General features: G+C 40.6%; 1 protein-coding gene and 1 long non-coding RNA gene across 2 annotated transcripts; both read right to left on the reverse strand.

The window, feature by feature from the left end:
* Window positions 1-1,744: 1,744 nt before the first annotated feature.
* Window positions 1,745-13,246, reverse strand: LOC146670027 (myosin heavy chain, fast skeletal muscle-like). Its single transcript, XM_085406719.1, has 41 exons — window positions 13,205-13,246; window positions 12,949-13,002; window positions 12,293-12,505; window positions 11,772-11,915; window positions 11,528-11,684; window positions 11,296-11,323; window positions 11,101-11,212; window positions 10,923-11,015; window positions 10,775-10,838; window positions 10,589-10,687; window positions 10,356-10,459; window positions 10,115-10,253; window positions 9,904-10,022; window positions 9,657-9,806; window positions 9,362-9,532; window positions 8,944-9,250; window positions 8,776-8,849; window positions 8,612-8,699; window positions 8,392-8,509; window positions 8,151-8,274; window positions 7,919-8,055; window positions 7,562-7,817; window positions 7,234-7,476; window positions 6,971-7,147; window positions 6,742-6,887; window positions 6,559-6,649; window positions 6,093-6,482; window positions 5,866-5,992; window positions 5,448-5,566; window positions 5,165-5,361; window positions 4,904-5,087; window positions 4,660-4,825; window positions 4,420-4,544; window positions 3,854-4,162; window positions 3,556-3,759; window positions 3,342-3,467; window positions 3,058-3,228; window positions 2,858-2,962; window positions 2,672-2,767; window positions 2,427-2,558; window positions 1,745-1,899 (listed from the first exon to the last, which is right to left on the reverse strand). Exons 3-41 carry the CDS (start codon window positions 12,491-12,493, stop codon window positions 1,879-1,881), a joined length of 5,814 nt encoding a protein of 1,937 aa, XP_085262845.1. The 5' UTR covers window positions 12,494-12,505; window positions 12,949-13,002; window positions 13,205-13,246; the 3' UTR covers window positions 1,745-1,878.
* A 5,832-nt stretch (window positions 13,247-19,078) lies between these two features.
* LOC146670028 (uncharacterized) lies at window positions 19,079-20,036 on the reverse strand. Its single transcript, XR_014911866.1, has 3 exons — window positions 19,975-20,036; window positions 19,303-19,434; window positions 19,079-19,185 (listed from the first exon to the last, which is right to left on the reverse strand). It is a non-coding gene; the product is annotated as an uncharacterized LOC146670028 (long non-coding RNA).
* Between the last annotated feature and the right edge of the window lie 220 nt (window positions 20,037-20,256).

Here is a 20,256-nt window from a genome sequence, read left to right on the forward strand (position 1 = left end):
CCTTCCATCCACCTGGCATTGTGCCTTGTTATGTGGCTTAAGGAGAAATACACCATCCGAATTAGATATGATGTCAGTGGATCAGTGTTTGGCAAAGGAGTTTGAATTATTGTCAATTTAAAACATCATGTTGGATTTATCCAGCAGAGCTCATGAGTTTGTTGGACATAAGTTGAACTTAGGAGACACAGAACAGACGAGGCGTTCGTGGGAGACGGGGACTGATGTAGGTTTGCTGCAGAAGTGGACCTAATCCGGGTAAAACCGCTTCTAATTACAGTTAACGAAAGATGGGAACTGGAAACTGTTTTAGTACCAGATGAGTGTGTATTTCTTTTCTTTTTTCTTTTTTTTTTTTTAGGTTTTTAGGTGTTGAAGGCATGTATCCTCTCAATGAAATATTGTGTGGCTGGTTGTTTTTAAAGGGTTTTATTTGTGGTCAGAAATACTGTGATTTTGATGGGATAATGACTGAAATTTGTGTGGCACACTGACAGAGAGCCGTTCAGTGGTTGGTGTGGCGATTTCTTGGTGACTTCAATACCTATACTAATATTGATACAGTGATTTTGGAGCAAAGTTCAAGCTTGATTTGAAAGATTTTAAAGTTATTTGGAGAAAAATGTTACAGTAACACACCGTGCTTGGCTGTGTCAGTTGATATTTAAGCAATAAGAATGAAAAAGAGACATAAAAAACAAAGTGTAGGGAGCTAAGACTCATACAATACCAGACTGTTCCCTGTGTGTAGTTAAATAAGACCTCTAACAATAAGTAGGCATGTAAAGAATCTCACATGGTGCCATATATTCAGGAACAAACAGGTGCACTGAGAGGAGGGGAGGAGGCAGCTGTCAGGATATATTAATGACAATGGTCCCTGAAGAGGAAACATATGCCTTGCCCCAGAGGACTTGACTAAATAATTTGGTGTTAGAAAAAACAGCAACGCACCACACCCCATCTTAAAAGGTTCATATCTAAAGACACTGTACAGTTGAACTCAGCATGTGTCTGCTGACATTTTAGAATAATATTTTTCACTGCTGTGCAGGAGAAATACATCAGCATTAGCAGCATGCTCAATGAGAGGAAGGCTGTGCAGGTACGATGCAGACAGTGGTGATGTGTTTCGTTACTTTTCGCATAAAATGTCTGAAGAAGTTTAGACATGACATGATATACAAAGTTAAAAAGCTATCTGATGCTTTGCTGCTCTATCAACCACAACTTGTGGGTTTACACTTGTGGAATAAAAAAAAAGTAAATATGTGTAATACAGAGATAACGAGAGCAGATCATCTCCATCTCACGCTATCACTAGCATCCTCCTCTGTCACACCAACCATCCGCGTGGTGTCCTTCATTACATCCATGAATTTCCTCTGTTCTTTTCCTCTTCCCTTATATTCAACATCCCCCATCTAATAGATCCTCTGCAAACCCAAACCATCTCAGCCTTACCTCTCTAACTCTCTCTAAACCACTTGTTACCCTTCTGTCACTAATCACCCGTCACACTCATCTCCACCCGCTCCATCCTGCCTGGACTCTCTTCTTGACCTCTCTTGTGCGATGCCTGACCTTATGCATTTTTTTCCTTACTTTTACTGACTAGATTCCAGTCTCAAAAAACAAGGCACCAAATATAATATAATATAATATAATATAATATAATATAATATAATATAATATAATATAATATAATATAATATATCCAATAAAAACTATGAAGACACTCAGATTTGAAGGATTTTGTTTTTATTGTGGAACGTTTAAAGACAGCAGACTCGCCAAGTCAACAACATTTAATGAGAGCATTTCAACGAAAAATCATATTTTATGATTCTCATTTGAGTCTCTCATAGAAGTTGCAGCTTATTCTTCAGCTTCCATTCCCTGAAACAGACAGAAAAACACACACACACACACGATAAGTTCACTCAAACTGTGGAAGGAAGACTTTGTCCCTGTGAAGACAGAGAAAATATTCTGTCTTTAAAGAGACCTTTTTTGATCATTTCCAGTACTGTGTTTTAGTTGTTCATTATTTAAGATAATACCCATTTATCTTATACACAGTTTATTATTTGTCTGAAACATAACCATTTTAGCTCCTTTCCCCCTGCTTTTAAGCTGGCTTTCTTCTGATTGGCTGCCCCTCACATTTAGAAGATTTGATGGGTGAAGTTTACAGTGACAGCTTAGGTATACCTGCTTTCTTTGACATCATGAAGATTTTAAAGCAAAACACAATCTCTGAAACTGAGTGTTTAGAGAGTGTTTGTTTATGTACACATTTGTCTGTGTGTGTGTGTCAGAAATTAAGCAAAAATAACTTGACTAATAATTTCACCTGAGAAGTTTGAAATTTCATAATTAGGGAAAAATCAATTATGAATGCATGAATTTTACGTATTACTTACTTTTCCAATTTCACGACTCTTAGCCCTCAGCTTGTTGACCTGGGACTCAGCGATGTCAGCGCGCTCCTGAGCTTCCTCCAGCTCGTGCTGAACCTTCCTCAGCCTTGAAATGTGAGTATTGGCTTGCTCCTCCTACAATGAGATAAAACAATGGAGTTAACTGTCATAAAGACTGAAGCTACAGAGAATAAATGACTGACTCATAAACAGCAAAGTATTTAATACTGTGAAACATTTTAACTTACAGCCTCCTCAGCCTGTCTCTTGTAGGCCTTCACTTTCAGCTGCAGCTTATCCACCAGATCTTGAAGCCTGGCAATATTCTTCTTGTCCTCCTCTGTCTGCAGTTTACATAAAGTCACAGCAAATGTAATCATATGGACTTTCCCGGGATACCAGCATCAACAAAATCAAATAAAACACCTTCCTACCTGATAGGTAAGCTCTTTCACTCTTCTCTCATACTTGCGAACACCTTTGACAGCTTCAGCTCCTCGTCTTTGCTCAGATTCAACTTCAGATTCAAGCTCACGTACCTAAAATATGAACAATGTATGACAATGATGGGAGTTCAAAAATAAATACTGTGAAAAAAACAGTTGAGGTCATGCTGGTGAAAAATGGTCTTTACCCTAGCCTCCAGTTTCTGGAGCTGCTTCTTGCCGCCTTTCATGGCCAGGTTCTCAGCTTCATCAAGGCGGTGCTGCAGGTCCTTCACTGTCACCTCCAGGTTCTTCTTCATCCTCTCCAAATGAGCACTGGTGTCCTGCTCCTTCTTCAGCTCTTCTGCCATCATGGCAGCCTGAAATTTCATATCATATGTATTGTTGTAACTGTCATTTGTATTGTTGTACCAACTAATATAGTTGGTAGAGTAATGCTACTGCACTATAGACATTCATCAGGGTGGCTCACATCAGTGATGGCCTTCTTGGCCTTTTCTTCAGCATTTCTGGCCTCCTGGACAGCATCTTCCACTTCACCTTGGATCTGAATGAAATCAGCCTCCAGCTTCTTCTTGGTGTTGATAAGGCTGGTGTTCTGAAAGGAAATACAGGATAATGAATCACATATTTGGACTTTCACCCTTCAAATTATAAAAATATGAAGTTTTTGAATCGTAACTAACCTGAGAGTGCAGCAGTCCCACACGCTCGCTGGCATCAACCAGCTCCTGTTCAGCAATCTTGCGGCCTCTCTCTGTTTGCTCCAGTGCAGCTCTCAGCTCCTCGATCTCAGCCTGCATCAGGTTGTTTCTGCGCTCCACCATTGCAACCTGCTCCTTCATGTCTTCCTGGCTTCTAATGGCTTCATCAAGATGGAGCTGGGCATCCTGAAATGTGCGACATTAAGAGGTAACAGTACCCACTTTAAGCTACTTTTCAGATAATTTTAGAAAGTTCGGGCAAATCCTTCAGTGGACCCACCTTCAGCTGTCCCTGCACATTTCTCAGCTGTTTCTGGGCTTCAGCTGCCTGGCGGTTGGCATGACTCAGCTGAATCTCCATCTCATTCAGGTCTCCCTCCATCTTCTTCTTGATTCTCAGGGCATCATTCCTGCTCCTGACCTCAGCATCCAGAGTAGTTTGCATGGACTCGATCACTCTCTGGCTGTTCCTCTTGATCTGTTCAATCTCCTCGTCCTTCTCTGCAATCTTCCTGTCAACTTCACTCTTGACTTGGGTCAGCTCAAGCTGAATGCGAAGGATCTTGGATTCCTCGTGCTCCAGAGTAGCCTTTGAAAAAGAGTGAACCATATTAACTACAGCACACAACGTTTCCTTTAGTATAAATATACAAACTGAATGTTTGTACAGTTTGTACTGAGTGTACAAACTGGTGAATAAAGAAGAAAAGATAGCTCAGACATAGTGCATCGAATACTTTTCAAGGATAAATCTCACACAGATATGCTTCAAATTGTTTGAGCAGAACATGCACTTCTTTTGCACAGAAGCCAAACTCAGCTCAGGAATCGTAGATTCAGTTTTACCTCGGCCTCTTCCAAAGCTGTCTGGATTTCTGACTTCTCACTTTCCACTGTCTTCTTTCCCTTCTCAAGCTCATGGATGGTTTTACCGGTCTCGCCAAGTTGTTCACTCAGGTCTGATATCTCCTCTGTTCAAGCAGATTTTCAGTACATGAGCATACTGGTCGATTTAAACATTCAAAATTCGTCTCAAGTGTATTTTATTGACAGAGTGCTTGGTGAAAACTGGATTAATGGTCTTACGTTGCAGGTTCTTGTTCTCCCTCTTCAGGGTCTCCAGGTGATCAAGAGCTTCCTCGTAGGAGTTTTTCATCTTGAACAGTTCAGTGCTGAGAGAACGAGCCTCCTTCTGAGATCCCTCCAGCTCTGCCTGGCTTTCCTCATACTTCTGTTTCCACTCTGCAAGAACCTGAAGATACAGCAAACTATTTAGTTTCTCTTTCTTTTAAACTCTCATCATATTTATATACAAACAAAAATACCGTACCTTGTCAAAGTTTCTCTGCTTCTTGTCAAGGTTAGCAGCCAGAGCATTAGCTCTCTCCACGTCGATCATCAGGTCCTCCACTTCACCCTGCAGTCTCTGTTTGGTCTTTTCCAGAGAGGCACATTTTGCATTCATAGCTTCGATGGACTCCTCAGCATCCTGGAGACGCTGGGCGAGCTTTTTCCTGTTAAGAACATTCAATTTTCAGACTTGCTGTATATTAATCACGACACGAGAAAAAATATAAGGTTGGAGACTTACTTTGCCTCCTCCAGCTCCTCAGTGCGCTGAATAGCATCAGTTTCATATTTGGTCCTCCACTGAGCCACCTCGCTGTTTGCCTTGGACATTGAACGCTGCAGCTCAGCTTTGGCCTCCTGCTCCTCCTCATACTGCTCCCTGAGGAGGTCGCAGTCATGCCGAGCTGACTGGACAGCATGAGCCAGGGCGTTCTTGGCCTATAATCCGAACAAAAACCAGATAAATATTTGACAGAAAACATTTTTTCGCCTTTTCTTCTCACACAGTTTTCAAATTCTGTTACCTTGACTTCCTCCTCTATGTGCCTCTTAAGCTCCTCAATTTGCTGAGTGTAGGCCAGTTTGCCTCTGGTCAGCTGAGACACAAGAGCTTCTTTCTCCTCGATCTGCCGTGAATATTCACCTAAGCAACGATTTTTTAGTTATTAGCAGCACTCAACAGCAACAAGAGCAGGAAATAAGCATACACTGATGCACCATAAATTTTCCGCTGTTGCAACTGAAGAAGAACGACATTAAAAACCTTAATGAACCCTAAACTTGTGAATAGCATTCCTAATGAGGTTAGAAATATCCACATCACTACATTTTTAACTTGTAAAAATGTATGTGAATTTCCATTGTTACAGATCTCGCTGCTGGTTGCATTTTGCCTCAGTACCACTATCACAACATGTTTTTCATATGAAGTGAGTTTCGTACCATTTTCAGTCTGAAGTCGTGCTTTTTGTGCACCGATATCATTCAGCTGACGAACATTTTCATCGTTCTTTGACTTGAGCTCATTTAGCTGATCTTCCAATGTCCTGCACATCTTCTCAAGGTTTGCCTGATGAAATAAATCATGTATTAGCAAATAAATAAATACATACATAGATAATAAAATTACAGTTTATTTTCCACTTTTGCAAGTTTAGCGCTCTGATTACCTTGGCTTTGGCAATACCCTCCATGTTGCTTGCAAGGTCATCAATCTCCATCTTGTACTCGCTTTTCTCTTTCTCCAGCTTCTGTTTGACTCTCTGCAGGTTATCAATCTGCTCTCCTAGCTCGGCCACGCTGTCAGCCTGCTTCTTGCGGAGAGCTGCGGCGGTGGCTTCGTGCTGCAGGGTGGACTCTTCGAGATCACGCCGCAGCTTCTGAAACTCGGCCTCGCGCTTCTTGTTCATCTCAATCTGAGCTGCAGTTGCTCCGCCAGCTTCCTCGAGTCTCTCACTGATCTCCTCCAGCTCTCTGGAGAGATCAGACCTCTGCTTCTCCACCTTGGCCCGAGCAGCACGTTCAGCCTCAATCTCCTCCTCGAGCTCCTCAATACGAGCCTAAAACACAAAAAAGTTTAAGCTAAGTTGAACATATTTGAAGATTTTTTGCTATAGTAAATACTTCTAATTATACCTGAAGTTCCTTTATCTTCTTCTGTAACTGCAGTCCCAGAGATTGCTCATCCTCGATCTTACTCAGGAGCTGGCTAATCTCAAAGTCCTTCCTAAAGGGGAAAAAATGATAATGGCATATTACAGTTGTATTTATCAGAGAATATTTTAGTGCAGATAAATATATATGAATTATTTTTCTTACTTCTTTATTTTCTCATCAGATTGCTGCTTATCGTTCTCCAGATCCATGATGGTTTCTTGGGCCAGTTTAAGGTCACCTTCAAGCTTTCTTTTAGCCCGCTCAAGGTCCATGCGAAGCTTCTTTTCTTGCTCCAGGGAACCTTCAAGCTACCAAAGACAGAGATATTTCATGGATTTAGAAAGTGTATTAGTGGACTGTTGGTTTTCAGATGAGTTTTAAAAATACTCACATCGTCCACTTGCTGCTCCAGCTTGGTCTTGGCCTTCGTCAGACTGTTAACTTTGTCTTCCTCTGCCTGCAGGTCATCGAGGACCTGCTGATGGGCCTCTTGGAGGGCTTTCTTTTCTTTGCTCAGCTTGGCAATGGACTCATCTTGAGCAGCCAGTTCCTCTGTGAGGTTTTTGACCTAAAGAAGTTGACATGAATATAAACTTACAAATGATTTTCGCAACACTTAACAAAACAATACATTGTTAAAAGAGGGAGTATGACCTTGTTCTCAGTGGCATGTTTCTCCTTTTCCACTTTGGCCAGGGTCAGCTCCAAGTCATCAATATCCTTCTTCAGCTCAGAGCACTCGTCCTCCAGCTTCCTCTTCTTTGCAGTCAGCTCAGCGTTCATTTCCTCCTCATCCTCCAGTCTCTCAGCTGTCTCTTTGAGTTTGGCCTCAAGCTGGATTTTTGCTTTAATGAGCCCCTCACACCTTTCCTCTGCATCAGCAAGGTTTTCACCTTCCTAAAAGGCAACACAAGTTTGTTAATCAAATTAATTCTTTGATAATCAGTAGACACTGTGCATGCAAGGTAGCGACTGAACTCACAGACTGCACTTGTAACAGTAAGTCATTCTTCTCCTGCAGCAGAGAAACCATCTTTTCCTCCAGTTCTTTCTTCTTAGCCAGAGCCTTTGCCAGATCCTCTTTGGTCTTTTCAAAGGTCTCTTTCATTGCGGCCATCTCTTTCTCCGTCTCTGCACTCTTCAGCAGAGGCTTAATCTTGAAGTACAGCTTCATCCACGGCCAGGTTTTGACATTCATGAATGAACGGATGTTGTACTGGATGGAGAAAATAGCCTCTCTGATAAAAGAAAAAAAGGACGAGTTATAAAATGTTTGTTTTACAAATTAAATTGCAGGTTTCACAAACGTCTGTTACAGCGTCAGCAACAGACAGCTTACCTCCTCTCCATCATCTTGACAAACTCACGCCTCATGAGGAAACCTCTGCAGAGAGCCTGAGTCATTGTGACCAGCTCAGCCAGCTTCTCGTCTCTCATCTCCTCCAGAGTTCCCAGCAGACCGGCTTTGAAGAACACCTGAAAGTTATTAATACAAATTATTTTTAATTTGTTAACTATTCTCCACATTTCAGCATTAACAGCATTTTCCAGAGAGATTTTTCTTTCTCTACCTTGGTGTGACCAAACTTGTACTGAGAGTGGTCCACGTTGATGGATCCCAGAAGTTTCTCTGAGGCCTTCTTGTTGTCAATGAACTGTCCCTCAGGAATGATGCTAGCATTCAATACCTTGTATCTAAAGTAAAGAGTTCAATCACCAAGTCAGATGCAGTGGCTTTAAGATAATAATAAAAGTAATAATAATAAAAAAAAAAAAACGTTTCATTGTCAGTGAAGATGCTAGCAGTGTTACCTCTGCTTGAAGTCACCGTAGAGGATTCTGCTGGGGAACCCTTTCCTGCAGATCCTGATCCCCTCCAGCACACCGTTACACCTCAGCTGGTGGATGACCAGGAAGTTCTCCATGAGGCCTGTAATATGTCATTAAATAAACACATTTTGACAAGAGTGACAGAATGAAAATGTGAAACAGTGAAAGCACATCACAGGTTTGATTTCTTTCAGCCATGTACCTGGCGTCTTTGACTCATTGGGAATCAAGCAGCGCACAAAGTGAGGATGAGTGCTCCTCAGGTTGGTCATCAGCTTGCCCAGATTCTCCTGAAGCATTAAAACAGCATTGAGTTAACAAAATAAATGACAAGTATCTCTAGTAAGTGATTCTTCCACATCTTACCCTGAACAATGCAGACACCGTCTGGAAGGAGCCACCCTTCTTTTTGCCACCTTTCTTGCCACCACCGCCCTCAGCTGTCAGTGGGACAGTTACAGTGAAATGATTAAAGCAAGAAATGGCAATGCATTTTTAATATCTAAAAAACTGTGGAGAAATTACAATTGATACCTTCGGAACCGGCATGAGACGCATACAGGAAAGCCAACAGCTTTGTTGAAGACTTCTGGTAGAGCTGTACCACAGAGTCGTTCAGGGGGTCTTTGTTCTTCTCCAGCCAGCCATTAACATTGTAGTCAACAGTACCAGCATAGTGCACCAGGGAGAAGTGGGCCTCAGCTTTGCCTTTGGCAGGCTTTGGTTTCTGGAAGGGGGCACTTTTGCCAACATGCTGGTCATAGAGTTTGCTCTTGAAGGTCATGTCTGTTGCCTTGGGGACAATGCACTCCTCTTCAAGGATGGAGAAGATGCCCATTGGCTGCCAGGATGAAACATGAAGCAAATTATTTCAAGGCTTCAGACTGATTTCTGTTTTTATCAACACACAGTACAGAGTTCATGTGGTAAAAAAAACACAAAGTGTCTTCACCTTCTCAATAAGCTCAATGCAGGCAGCCAAGTCCATGCCAAAGTCAATGAACTCCCATTCAATGCCCTCTTTCTTGTACTCTTCTTGCTCCAGGACAAACATGTGATGGTTGAAAAACTGTTGCAGTTTTTCATTGGTGAAGTTGATGCACAGCTGTTCCAGGCTGTTGAACTGAAAAGGGAAAAAAATCCTTATTATATTAAACTCATCATTAAAATCTGTCCAAAGCAAAGCTTCTTGCAAGAAATGTTTCAATAACAAAGGTATAAAACGGTGCTATTTCCGGCTGACTTACATCAAAGATTTCGAATCCAGCAATGTCGAGCACACCGATGAAGAACTGTCTCGGCTGCTTTGTGTCCAACATCTCGTTGATTCTGACGACCATCCACAAGAACATTTTCTCATAAACGGACTTGCAGAGCGCCGAGACGGCGTTGTTGACCTGATTTTACAGATCGACAACAAAGACAAAGCATGAGAGAATGTCACACAAATAAACTGTTAAAGTGGTAAAAACGGGATGGATTAGGATATTTCACCTGCGGGACAGTCTGACCCTTAGTCACAAACTCGTTTCCAACTTTGACTCTTGGGTAGCACAGTGCCTTAAGCAAGTCAGATGAGTTCAGGCCCATAAGGTAGGCGATTTTATCCGCGACTGAGAGTAGAGAGAAAGGCAGTAGGACAATTAGCAATAGTGTTTTTAGTTTGTTTCATACTAAAAAAAAATTTTTTTAAGGTCCAACATACCCTCAGTGCCATCTGGCTCAGCCTGCTCTTCTCGCTGCTTCTGCTTGAACTTCATGTTTCCGTGTTGCATCGCAGCTCCGGTCAGTTTATACATGCTAATTTTCTCCTCTGCGGTGAAGCCCAGGATGTCAATGGCAGTCTAGGTATATTAAAATAAATAAGTCATTCACACAAAGCTCTTTCATTTAATACAGTCCTAATTGTTTTTTTTATAGTAACCTATATTTAATCATTTTCTTACATCAGTAGCGATGAATTCTTCAATGTCATTGATACTCTTGACAGTGATTTCACCCTGACTGATCATGGGATAGTCGTATGGGTTTGTGGTGATCAGGAGAGCCTCTAAAGAAAACAAAAAAATACATGTCAATATAATACGCTATACAATACAGAGAAACAACACATATATGTTATATATTGTTGTTTACAAGCTATGGAAAAACTGAGATATTTTCATTATTATTCTCTAACCGATGAGCTCAGGTTTGTGGCCTGTTGTGAGCTGATAGAAGATATGGTAGCTCCTCTCAGCAGAGAGCTGGAACGTCACGCGAGACTTCTCCAGCAGATCTGTAAAACAAATCAGGATGAGGATAAGAAAGTCCATAGGCTAACAGGACAGAGACGAAGGATGTGCTTGATCATTTGTAGCCTCACATGTTTCAATGTCAGCTGAGGCCAATTTCCCAGTTGTGCCAAAATGGATTCTGATGAATTTACCCTTTTAAAAAGAAAAGACTGGATTAGTATGATGATTTTTTTTAATTATATTTTATTTAGAAAGGCTTAATTAATAGACACTTACAAAACGGGATGAGTTGTCATTCCTCACTGTTTTGGCATTACCATAAGCCTCCAGCAGTGGATTCGCTGCAATGATTTGATCCTCAAGGGACCCCTGAAAGTTTAAAATGACACATGTTTGCATTTTGTGTATTTCTTTATTTTCATATACATAATTGAAAACACATTGCATGACTTACCTGCATTTTTCCAGGGACTTGCTCGGTTTTCTTTCCTCCAGCCACTGCGATTGTCGCAAAGTACTGGATGACACGCTTAGTGTTGACAGTCTTTCCTGCACCAGATTCTCCACTGTAGTCACAAAAACACCTCATTAGCAAGAAAACCCCCTTGCACTGGGTAATCATTTGCTGAATTCTAAAAAAGAAACTTACGTGATAAGGATGGACTGATTCTCACGGTCTGTGGAGAAACAGTAACAAAGATATTGGCCATCATTTATATTAACAGTAATGCGGTGACCCACTATTAGAGTTTAATGTGTATATGTAAGTTATTTTATCTTTACTACTACTCCACAAGGTAAGTTCAAAACTTATAAATTGTTCCTCTCTTGTTATATGAGCCTGGTATCACATGCAAAGTGCTGCGACACATGCTTCATACCTTGGAGCATGAACTGATAGGCGTTATCAGAGATGGAGAAGATGTGGGGTGGAGCCTCAATTCTCTTCTTGCCCCTGTATCCTGCCACAACCCCTGAATCATACACTGGGAGCCACTTGTAGGGGTTCACAGTGACGCAGAACAGCCCAGAGTAGGTCTGTGGAGTCAGAGAGGATCATTTATGATGCATATCTTCCTTTTGTCATGAGCACGAGTATCAGCTATGGAGTTCTGATCAACTCACGTAGATCATCCATGCTGCATAGCGCTCTTTGAGGTTATACAGCACAGTAGGCTCACTGAGGTGGGTCATCATGGCCATGTCCTCAATCTTATCGAACTTTGGAGGGTTCATGGGGAAGACTTCATCTTCTTTCACGGTGATAGTCTAACGCACAGACAAAAAAAAAATTAGTGGCACAGATATCAGTGGGCAAGTGGTCCAAACTTATTAAACAAGCAAAGACAATCAGTTTATCTATTCCCTTAGAGGTCAGAAAAACAACACGTGCACATAATTCATTTCCTGCTATTCTGTTTTATTTTAGCTGAAAATGAAGCTGTGCTGCTTAGTTATTTTTTTCTAACATGCATACAATCCTGAGGCCTTCATTCCTGAGACCACACTAGCATCAGTGCAGCTGTTGCACTCAGATATTTGAACTCACCCACTCAATCAAGTAGTCTGGCTCATGCAGCTCGGCTCTATATCATTTACACTACAATAATAATAAAAAAGGTTTTGCAGAGTCAAGGCACTCTCACCTTCCCGCACAGAGTGTCCACGGTGGCTTTGCCGCCCTCTCTCTTAGTAAGTTTCCCCTTGAGGTACATTTCTTTGGGCTCAGTCACAAAGTATGCTGTTTTAGCATCAAATGGAGCGTTCTGGGCTTCAATGCGCTCTCTTTCTGGCTTGCGGAGGTACATGGCCGCCGCGCCAAAACACTCCATCTCTGCGTCTCCCATGATGACTCTTTACTGCAAGTAAGTAAAACAAGACAACAGTCATTATTTCTTCTCGCTCATGATGGCAAGACAGTACTGCACGAGGATAAAGAATCCTGAAGCTGTTGTGGATGTCAAATGAAGTGACAGCTGGACTGTGTTTAAAATACTTTGTAACAAACACTCCAATCTGTGTGTAACCCACGACTGCCTATATCTGCTCCAAAATATTAAAATATTAAGAGGTAAAAGGCACTAGGCACTGAACAAAACTAACAATTTCTCATCTTTATTCAATGATTCAAACATGTTAATAAAGTGAGAAGCCTCAACGTGAACTCTGTTAATTGATTTGTAAGCCATCTCACAAAATGCTAAACGAACAGCTGGATATTCAAGCATCAAAGTCTCATTTACAGCATATAAACAATGCTATTAATTAAAAGTGTCTTTTGATAAACATGGAAAGCAATTACCTTTCCCCCTCCCTTCAGAAAAAAAAAACAGCTGTTGATGGTCCTGTGAGGGTTCTGATGAAGAAAAAGAAAAGATAAATTGTTCAAATGAATAAGTGTAATTAAACTAATAAAATAAATAAAAAGGCACTCGGTCTGCAGTAAAGTCCTGGCATTAGCACAGCGGTCCTGTCTCTGGCAGTAAATGATCATGCCCTGCATTGTTCATTAAGCTGCTGGCTCTCCTCCTGCTAATAAAAGACTGTAAGTCACTCACCTTGACTGGAGGTTTGGCAGTCCTTGTGGGTGTCCAGCCTTCCTTCTTATATAGGGAGATCAGTGTTCACTCAGCAGAAATGGCCTCCTTTATTTGGTCAGGTTGTTTTGTGCTATTTCCTTGAGTATTTTTGCCTCCTCTCTGTCCCCTGTCGTCGTTCGTCACTGATCAACAGGCTCTTTCACTTTTTAGTTGTCACATATTCTGAATGACTTGTTTACAGAGGCATGTTTCAGGCAATGACAACAATTTTAATCAGGAAATAATATCAAGAGTGAATGACACATTATAGTATTTATAATTGTACTTACATATGTAAATATAATTATGTAATTATAAATATAGTAAAAGTCTAAATAAAAGTAAATATATTAACCTCACTGGTGTCATTAGATAAGTGTGGCTTTGCTTTCTATTGTCATTAATTAAAATACTACTCGGTATAATTTATATATTCAAAATAGGAATCAAAAGATCCTAAGGCACTGATGTATGTGACAGAGAGCACAGAACACCATTGTCCTGTTGTAAAGTATTTCACTGCTGCAGTAAAGATGACACACAAAGCACCGCTGTCAAACAGGAAGCCTTAAAAAGTGTATAAATAGATGAAGACACTGGCAATGCAACATTTTTGAACTTTGTCTAAATATTGTTCTGGTGATCGGTTACTGAAGTTCAGACATTGTGTTGGTCTTTACAATAATCTCTTTAATGCACCCTGGCACTGCAGAGGATCTGAGTTTAGCCGTGGAGAAGCTCTCATGTGTCCCTGGGATTCTGTTGCAGAAGCCTTGCAAGTCTTTCCTGTGACAAAGGAGCACAATTGGGCCTAACAGCTGCTAATCTAAGAACTTGTGAAAATGATGATACCTCACGATAGCAGAAACATGCACTGGGGTCTGGGGTTTTATGAAATCCCACACTTAATTAAATTTGCTCGGTAGCGAGAATGGACAACAGAAAGCAGAACAATGTTCATATTTATAGCACTTTAATTTCCTCTGTCCCAGAAATGCTGAATGTATCTGGTAAACACATGTCGAACAAATGTTGCTTTGAAGTTTGATCAATACAAATGCCAATCACGGAATACGTCATGCGCTATAATCAGAATTTACCTTCAAAACAAACCTCTGCGAGCAGTTTCATGCCTTGAAAAGTTCACTAATACTCTCTGCATGATAATGCTGCTGGCCAGAGTATCTCATTATCCCATTATAACAAGCCAAGGGTGAATATCTTGGTGAAGGAACTCAGTTAATGTGATGAAATTACACTTTAACGCCCCACATATAGTGTTCATAAGCAGTATTTAATATTGAACAAATGGGTTATGACAGATACTGTGTACTTAGACACATATATATGATTTTAATTAACTATATAAACATTTATCAAGAAATTCAGCTACTGTTTTATGCTTGTGGACGGATAATAAATGTGAAAAGAACGTTTAGATATGCTGACAAATAAAAAGGTAATTATATCTGCTCACAACTTTATTATTGTGTGCTATGAAAGCTTTATCACATGTTTCATGTTTTTCATTATATTCTCTTATTTTGAAGAGCGGAGGACAACTTCATTCATTTGGGAAAAGATTATAATTTTACTTTATCAACTATTGATCGTTTCAATGAAGACAAAGACATGACGGCTGTATTTTTAGACTAATGAGATTAATGAGACGAATGGCACATGATCCCAAAGAATTTCAGCAATGTCTTTGGACTGAAATTTTAGGCGCTCCAGATTTGCTGGGTTGGCAATACTGCAGCAAGGCACAGGTCATAGGTGATTGGGGGGGGTGTCCTACTATTTCTGTACAAATAGCTCACTTCACTTTTATTTATTCTCCCTTCTTTCTATTTCTATGGCTTTTTTTTACATTTCTATGAGTGTTTTTTTGTGTGAGTGTATGAAACTGTTCTTTGGAAATAAATGTGATGTCAAACCACTAAAATGACAGCAGCCTGTGTCATTTGTTGTAGGTAGTAAGTGAGTAAAGTTTGATTTTCTAACACTTTTCTAGACTTAGAACAGCCACAAAGTGCTTTAAAAAAACATCACATGTTAAAGACATGGTGGTCACACATGAATCGAGTAAAATAACACAAGAACACAAACACTGCGCCTCTCTGAAAGGTTTCAAGCCACATTTACAAGGATACCACAGAGTGACGGGTATGAAGAGAGATCGCTAAGCTGTTCTATAATTGTACAGCTAAGGTTTGAAAGTGCAATCACCCGTAGCTTTCAGCATACAGAATCACAAGAGGGCCTGGAGAATAGGGGCGGAGCGGTTCAATAATGTAGCTGCGGGGCCTTAGCCTGTAAGGCCATAAAAGGAACCAGGGAAGCCAAGGAGAAGCTTTAAAAACGGGGAGATATGTGAAGACTTTGGTATAAGCGTGAGTTAGAAGCCTTAACAGCAGCTTTTTGGTTTGGAGTCAGTTAATAAATGCTTTAGTTGGACAAGAAAACAGAGCTTTACAATAATCTAAGCAGGAGGAAATGAAAGCATAGACAGGTATCACATAGTGATGGATTAATGTCATCTTTGGGTCGAATTTAAAAATCTCAACACATTCACTTTATTTTCCGTTCCACATAAAAAACAACAATAACAGTACAATTCAAAATTAACGCTACTTTCAGCTGCTCCCTTGTCACCACCACAGCAGGTAACGTGTTTGATTGTTACACCAAATGTCCTTTTAAGACTCAATCCCAAAGGACATGCGTGTCACCAGCTGGAACTAAACCAGTAACCTTTCGCTTGCTAAGCAACGGGTAAATGTGTGGCACCACACTAGTAAGAGTGAAATTCAGTCATTAATAATTAAAACAGCAAGCATTAATTAAAGGTCAAAAACAGTTGCTGTGACATTTATACTCTCTGGACATCAGACCAGAAAGCTGTGTGTTACCTGATGAGACTTTTAACCCTCTCAGGCTCAAATTGAACTTTTTGTTGCTAATGCACAACCAAGTCCTGCAGTGGTACTTCTGAGTAAAAAAAACTCATAAAATATGTATGTGGGGTAATCAGGTTGTTAGTTTTTAACTGTTGCAAATCGGCAACGCCTGCCTCGAGAGGGTTAAGGAGGGGAAACAGTGTCAGGTTTCTACTAATTCCCTACTGACAGACCTTTAACACAGTCTGAGGCGTAACTTCAACATTTCTAACCAATACGTAAGGGTCAAAGCACACTCATGAAGCTACCCAGTGCCCAATATTTTGTTTTGCAGAGGCTCAGATGTAATATTTTGTGTAGCTATGATTACTCTAGGTATGATAATCTGATGAGAGATGTGTCAGTGGGCTTGAGCTTTCTAGAGACTGACATGAAATCTCATGTTATGAGTGGAGCAACATCAAAAAGATAGAAAATATGTCTGCTGCCTGCTTTTGTTGGGGTGCTCGTTAACTCACGGGCCACAAGGCTAATGCAGCGGCCTGGTACTGAATCTACGCTGAGGTCTTCCTCATCAATAAAGGCTAAGAAGCCCCACACTCTGCCCTGACTGCTTCTTTTGTATGCTTTAATTTTAAAAACAGGGAAAACACAGTAGAACCAGACATGAATGCAATATACCAAGGGGACCAACTGGTATATATGTACAGGTTTACACGGGATCGTTTGCGGTGTGTTTGAGGACACACACACACACACACACACACACACACACACACACACACACACACACACACACACACACACACACACCTGGCCCATCATTTGTATTTTACACTCTCATTTTAGAGCCCCATTTCGTGTAGCATCTTCACTTCACTGACTGTTTTTCTCCATATCAGATTGCATTGCTGGATTTTTGACACTGTACTGAGTCAACGGGGGTTCGGATGCAACCCTCTCATCTCGCTTTATCCTGCGGCTGAAAGTCAACCATTCAAAGGCAGACAGCTTTGTCTTAAGGCCGAGCCACTGCTGTTGACAAGTTAACTGTCTGTGTCTGAGCGAAGGAACGTCTTTGACAGCAGTACATCACCGTTTCTAGTTCCTCTCGTGCCATCGCTACGCGCCTTTGAAGACCTTGACATTGTACTTCCTAACGTGTCACGGTGCATTTGTCTTCAGGACAATAAACTTTCCATCGTCTGATCCACGGGTAACAGGTGATTAGATTTGTGTCTCTAGGTTTCTCAGGGCAAGCACTTGTGTTGTCTCGAGGGCAAGGATTTATTTTTAAACCCTTTCTTAAAATGGTCTTGTTGTGCTGCGTGCCCTGACAGATGAACTAAAGACAAGGAGCGGCTTGTAGCTTGACCTTCTCTTAAGTCCAGTATTTGTTCCCCATATGCGACAAGGAGAGGATCGTGTTATACGACGTGTAGTAGTTTGCATTCTTTCCTTGTTGAAAGATGACACTGAAGAAGCAAAGAAGGGAAGAGGGCATTAGGAGCCAAATATTGAGGACTTGACACTCGACAAAATAGGCCTAAATATTCAATAGAAATGTGATACTCGACCTCTTGTGCTCCTGGGTGTGCTTATTTGGAAGAAACACAAATATAGCTGTCTCCTCAGCAATGCTCTCAGAGCTCAGTCATTTGTTACAGCTTCAAGTCTTATTGTGGAACGACCTTTGATATGAAACAACTGCCTCCTTGGTGGCCTGAGCCTCCCGAAGGATGCAAGAGCGCTTACTGAAAGGGTATTAAAATGTGAGTCCAGATTTAAATAGAAAATGCAAAGAAAAGTAATTTTTTCTATAGTTGCTTTTAAAGGTTTTCAGCATCTATGGGTCCATGTTGTGTTTATATGAAATGAAAATGTATTAGCTTCTAGCAGAAGAAGCTAAGAGATATGAGGTGATATCAGATAAATAAACACATTTAAAGGAAGACTAATTGGACTATTAATTAAAAAAAGACAATATAATCAATTAGTTTTGCTCAACTTATCATTTCTAGTTTCTCAACTAGTTTTAGTCTGATTATCTTATTTTATTCAGCTTTATGACTCCAGGCTGATTTCAGTTCAATCTAAGCCTATCTAATATTAATCTCAGGTCGTTTCCCATTACCAGTGGAGTCACTATTCAATGTTCATAAAACCACTTCCCAAAGGAGGATGTCTGAGATTCACGTCAAAACAAAGATATTTAAAATCAGACACCTGCAGTAACATCCACATTAAATATCTTGTTTTTCCTCACTCTGCTTTAATAAAATATTACAATATTACTTTAGCTTTTCTGTACTTTGCTAGCTTTCCAGAATACTTCAGGTTTCTATTGGGTTTTCCATGATTTTCTTTTTATTAAAATAAAAAGCAATAATTTGAGATGTAGTGACGGTGAATGCCAAGACACTGCTCGGGTTTAAGCATGAGGAGGAGTGTTGCTGCAGGTTGTGGGTCACTGATGGGTCTATTTTCATCACACAACGTCGTGACATGGTGCAACATATGTGCTGGAGCACATAGAAAAACTGTAAGGTCACTACACTGTCAGTAACATTATCACCAAAGGGAACAGATTTACAGTTATCATAGCCTAAAGAACTTCTATGTGATAACAGGTGACAGTTGACAACCAGGTTATTGCGAGTGATGAAGCTGTGCAGCCCACATTTAGACCACCACACACATAAAAGAGCATTTCAGTTCACTGTTATTAGGTTCTATATGTATTGTTTAACTTGTGCAGAGGTGCACCAAGTGTAAGTACACCTTTAAATCCTGACGCATTTTGAGAAATGCGTTTGGAGCTCTCGAGCACTCCTACAAATATTTAAAAAAAATAACTGTTTAACTTTGATGACCGTAATGTCTCTGAATAACTAGCTTCATGTCTACTTCTTTTGAGTTAAGCATTATTTAAAGCATACGACATATAAAGATATTCAACTGCTTGTGTGTTTATTTCTTGTCACGTAGTTGGTACATCAGACAAAAAAGCTCATATTGTGTGATTTCATCCAGACTGCGGTTCATTCATGTCTCCTTGACCTTCAACACAAAAGAGAGAGCAACAAATTAATGTCAAATGGTTCTGTTAAGAGATGCACCACCTTTGCAGAGTACCTTGCTCTTGACGATAAAACAGAATTAACAAAATTATTTTACCCTGACAATTTCACGGCTCTTTGCTCTCAGCTTGTTGACCTGCAACTCTGCGATGTCAGCGCGCTCCTGAGCTTCCTCAAGCTCATGCTGAACCTTCCTGTTCCTGGCCATGTCAGTGTTGGCTTGCTCCTTCTGAAAAGTAGAAGTTAAGGCAATGACGTCACTCATCAGTAAAAAATAACTTTCATTAAATCTCTTGATGCACGCTCAGTAATCCAGGTAAGGAAATTTAATCTGTTTATCTGGACGCTTCTGGAGTTTTTAGTGGGAGAAACGTTCCAGATGAACAACTTTCAGTCAACTTTCTGTGAACCATCGTAAAATAATTCTGCTTCCTGCTTTAAGTACACTGCTGTCAACAGGGTCAGAAGTAAAGGTGTTACTTTGTCATGACTATCTGCTTTGCATGTGTTGAATATTTCACACTCACAGCTTTCTCAGACAGACAGCTGCAGCTTCAAGATCTTGAAGTCAGGTCTTCTTGTCCTACTCAGCCTAAAGACAGCAGAGTCTGTCTGAAACTACCACTACAGAGACCTACTTCTCTATCTGATTCATGAACGTCTTCAAAACAACTTCAGAGCACACAACACGCTCATCTTCCACAGTGAATCCACTTCAGACGCACACGAGGGACAACAACAAACAAATATGCACCAAACACTCACTTACAACATACTGCAGACTATGTGAAGGGGATGTTTCAGCGCAGCGCAATCACCGGCATCTCTATCAACCACACAATTAGCATAGATATAAACACATAACTGTGTGTATTTATAGTTGCAACCAGAGAGTTTAGTTTCAGCGGTGGTGTACTCTTTATCACATCAGTTCGTCAACTACTGTTGGAGCCACAGACTCTTCATATAATGGAGATTATTGCCCTCTAGGGGTGTAATGCATATTCTACACCCAGCTTTTTCTTGGCAGCACAAATTATAAAACTATACG

This window comes from Rhamphochromis longiceps, linkage group LG5 (genome assembly GCF_057381845.1).
Source record: "Rhamphochromis longiceps isolate RC_006_pf linkage group LG5, R_longiceps_female_GT1.1, whole genome shotgun sequence".
Classification (NCBI taxonomy): Eukaryota; Metazoa; Chordata; class Actinopteri; order Cichliformes; family Cichlidae; genus Rhamphochromis; species Rhamphochromis longiceps.